The sequence below is a fragment of the Sitodiplosis mosellana genome, unplaced genomic scaffold, assembly GCF_009176505.1.
Source record: "Sitodiplosis mosellana isolate CC-2019 unplaced genomic scaffold, AAFC_SMos_1.0 Smas_scaffold_5788, whole genome shotgun sequence".
In the NCBI taxonomy this organism is placed as follows: Eukaryota; Metazoa; Arthropoda; class Insecta; order Diptera; family Cecidomyiidae; genus Sitodiplosis; species Sitodiplosis mosellana.
In genome coordinates, this window is record NW_022601030.1 from 1 (window position 1) to 2,575 (window position 2,575).

The window sequence follows — 2,575 nt, forward strand, 5'->3', positions numbered from 1 at the left end:
GTTCGGCGATTGTTTAATAAGTCGTTTTTATGCTCACGGGTTCAATTATCGGTCATAATAAATCAATCGATTGAAAACCCACTTAGAACACACACGCAAAGTAAAATGTTGGTGTAAAATAAAGTGTTTTTTTAGCGTTTCATTCGTTTGTCATTAGCTAAAATTCGTAGTCGTGAATATATCTCATCCCAATCAATATAGGCACCGACTATATGTCGTACGTTGCCCTCAGTATCTGTATATCCAGTTCGGCCGTGCACTAGTCTTATATTCGAGAATGTCAAAATATCTCCTGGTTCTGTTTTGAAGTAAACCGCTTCTTCATGCAGTAAATCAACAAAAGTTTTCAGCGCCGAATACCATTCATCCACTACTTCTGCATCGACCGAAAAGAAGGTGTCCCGTTGTGGAATGCTATGGTTGATCCGTGTTATATTGCCTTCATAATCCAAGCTAAACAATACAATACAATTGAAAATAGTTTAAAAATTCACCTGCAAGAAAGTACACCAAGAAACACAATTGCTCACCAAATGACGGGGCTTCTTTGAATAGTTTCAAAGCGAGTACCACCGTCAGCGCCATAATCACTCCAATTCACTAACGTTGTGCTCAAGCATTTGAATACTTTGGGATTCTCCTTTTTCAGCCGTTCGGCCACGTGAAACCCATCGGCCAGCATATTGAATGCTCCGGGCAATTTCGTCTGAGCAATGCAATGCAATAGGTTTACACCTGGTGTATATTCGTAGTACGGTAGATCGGTGTGAATTTGTAATAGATTCGAAGTGTACGCAACATTCGTGGCATTGGGATCTGCACGTACAATAAACTCCTCGCCATATGATGTCTTTCGAATGAAGCTTATTCGATTGGCCAATTTTCTGGCTTGGTCTTCGGTTAGGTCCGCATTTTTGATCATTGCAACTCCATATCGTGCTAGTGTCTCCAACCAATCATATAGTGCTGTAAATTAATGAGAAGATTAATTTAGATTGATTGGACAATTGAACGAAATATTCTCTTTTGTTTAAATAAAGATCGACATTGAAGAAATGGCTCAAAGCCTTCGTTATCAAACCTTCATCGTTTTCAAAAACATCACCAGCTTTGAACTCCTTCATTTCGAATTGTTCTTTTGACCATAGCATTGGCTTCGGACGATAATGATTGTCTAAATATTTTTGCCGGCTCTCTGCCGTGAAACTCCTTTCATACAGCCATTTGAAATCGAATTTCGACACATGATCATCTTTCCAAATCACCTCTAGCTGCTTATTGATCTAGATTTGAATTGTCACCGTTCAATTCATTTATTTCATCTAATTTGTTTTCTATTTTGTGAAATTCTGGTTGACATAACTTACGGAAACTGATTTGGGTTGAGCATTTTTCAAATCGAACTTGGTCCAATCAATAATGCGACTCTTTGTCGGAGCATCAAAGCAACTTGAGCACTGACAATTGTCACGTAACCAAACCAATGGATATTTCAATTGCTCACAGTCTGATTTACTCCCACTTTTATTAATGCCAACAACCACGTATCGATGATCAGTCGAAGTCTTCACGGATTCTGCTGAGAAACTTGCACTTTTGATGGTAGTTTTCAAATATTTTTGCACTGAAGATTCCAATACTTTCTTTACAGAGGCAACGAACATTTTTAAACAGTTATTTTTGATTAAAAACACTTGAACTTCAGCTTAAAACCATATGGCAGTGACTAAGTTAGCTCATTTATCTGCTGCTTTCTTATAAACCGGACTCTGATCAACTGAACGCGATGAATTTAGAAACAAATCGAATATGAGTCCGCTTAATTTATCTGCAAATTATCAGTAGAATGATAACCACTCGTTGCGTTCGCTATATTTCTGTTTTATTCACACCAACACCAAATCCGCTATACGTAATAGTGGCAGAATATTAGTGTAGAACACATGCGAAGTGTGTGGGGTGGGGGTTCGACATCACATTGGGACGTTGACGCCACAGATCACTTTAGCGCACCCGCCTATTTGTGTTGTTTTTTTTTGTTTTTTTCTTCGTTATACTTTACCATTTTGGTCAAAAAAAACTTTGTATCAATATTTTGTGTAACATAACAAAGAAACAGTTTTTGAAAAACCACATTTATATCAGTAAAATATGAAGAAAAAATCCCCAAAAGTAGAAATTGCGTAATATTGCGAAATTGAGCCAATGCGCATAATTACTAGGTGCATATGACCACACAATGCGAATACCGGGGGCAGAATATGTAAGCTCTTCTTCGTTATGTTAAAATATTATTTAAAAAAAATCTTGACCAAAAAGCTAAAGTAGAACGAAAAAACAACAAAAATACTCGGGTGCGCTGTAGCGCATTTGAGTGCGCTAAAGTCATCTCTGGTTGACGCTAATAACGATACACTAGACGGTATGAACATATCGATACACTAGACGGTTGCTGTTTATTTGCGCTCTTTACACTAATACAAACACAAATTTCATGCGTTATACACTAATTTTCTGTCATTACTACACCGGTGAACTTGGTATTTGTGTGAATGAAGGAGACATATAGCGATCG

General features: G+C 37.5%; 1 protein-coding gene across 1 annotated transcript; it reads right to left on the reverse strand.

The window, feature by feature from the left end:
* Nucleotides 1-10: 10 nt before the first annotated feature.
* Nucleotides 11-1,765, reverse strand: LOC129572961 (gamma-butyrobetaine dioxygenase-like). Its single transcript, XM_055453082.1, has 4 exons — nucleotides 1,368-1,765; nucleotides 1,082-1,283; nucleotides 531-966; nucleotides 11-453 (listed from the first exon to the last, which is right to left on the reverse strand). Exons 1-4 carry the CDS (start codon nucleotides 1,662-1,664, stop codon nucleotides 132-134), a joined length of 1,257 nt encoding a protein of 418 aa, XP_055309057.1. The 5' UTR covers nucleotides 1,665-1,765; the 3' UTR covers nucleotides 11-131.
* Nucleotides 1,766-2,575: the final 810 nt, after the last annotated feature.

Excerpts from the sequence above, each read along its gene's own strand:
- LOC129572961 (XM_055453082.1), bottom strand. The coding sequence starts at position 1,664 with ATGTTCGTTGCCTCTGTAAAGAAAGTATTGGAATCTTCAGTGCAAAAA. Across the intron at positions 1,284-1,367 it reads CTCAACCCAAATCAGTTTCC|ATCAATAAGCAGCTAGAGGT; the intron begins GTAAGTTATGTC and ends ATTCAAATCTAG. Across the intron at positions 454-530 it reads CAAAGAAGCCCCGTCATTTG|CTTGGATTATGAAGGCAATA; the intron begins GTGAGCAATTGT and ends TGTATTGTTTAG.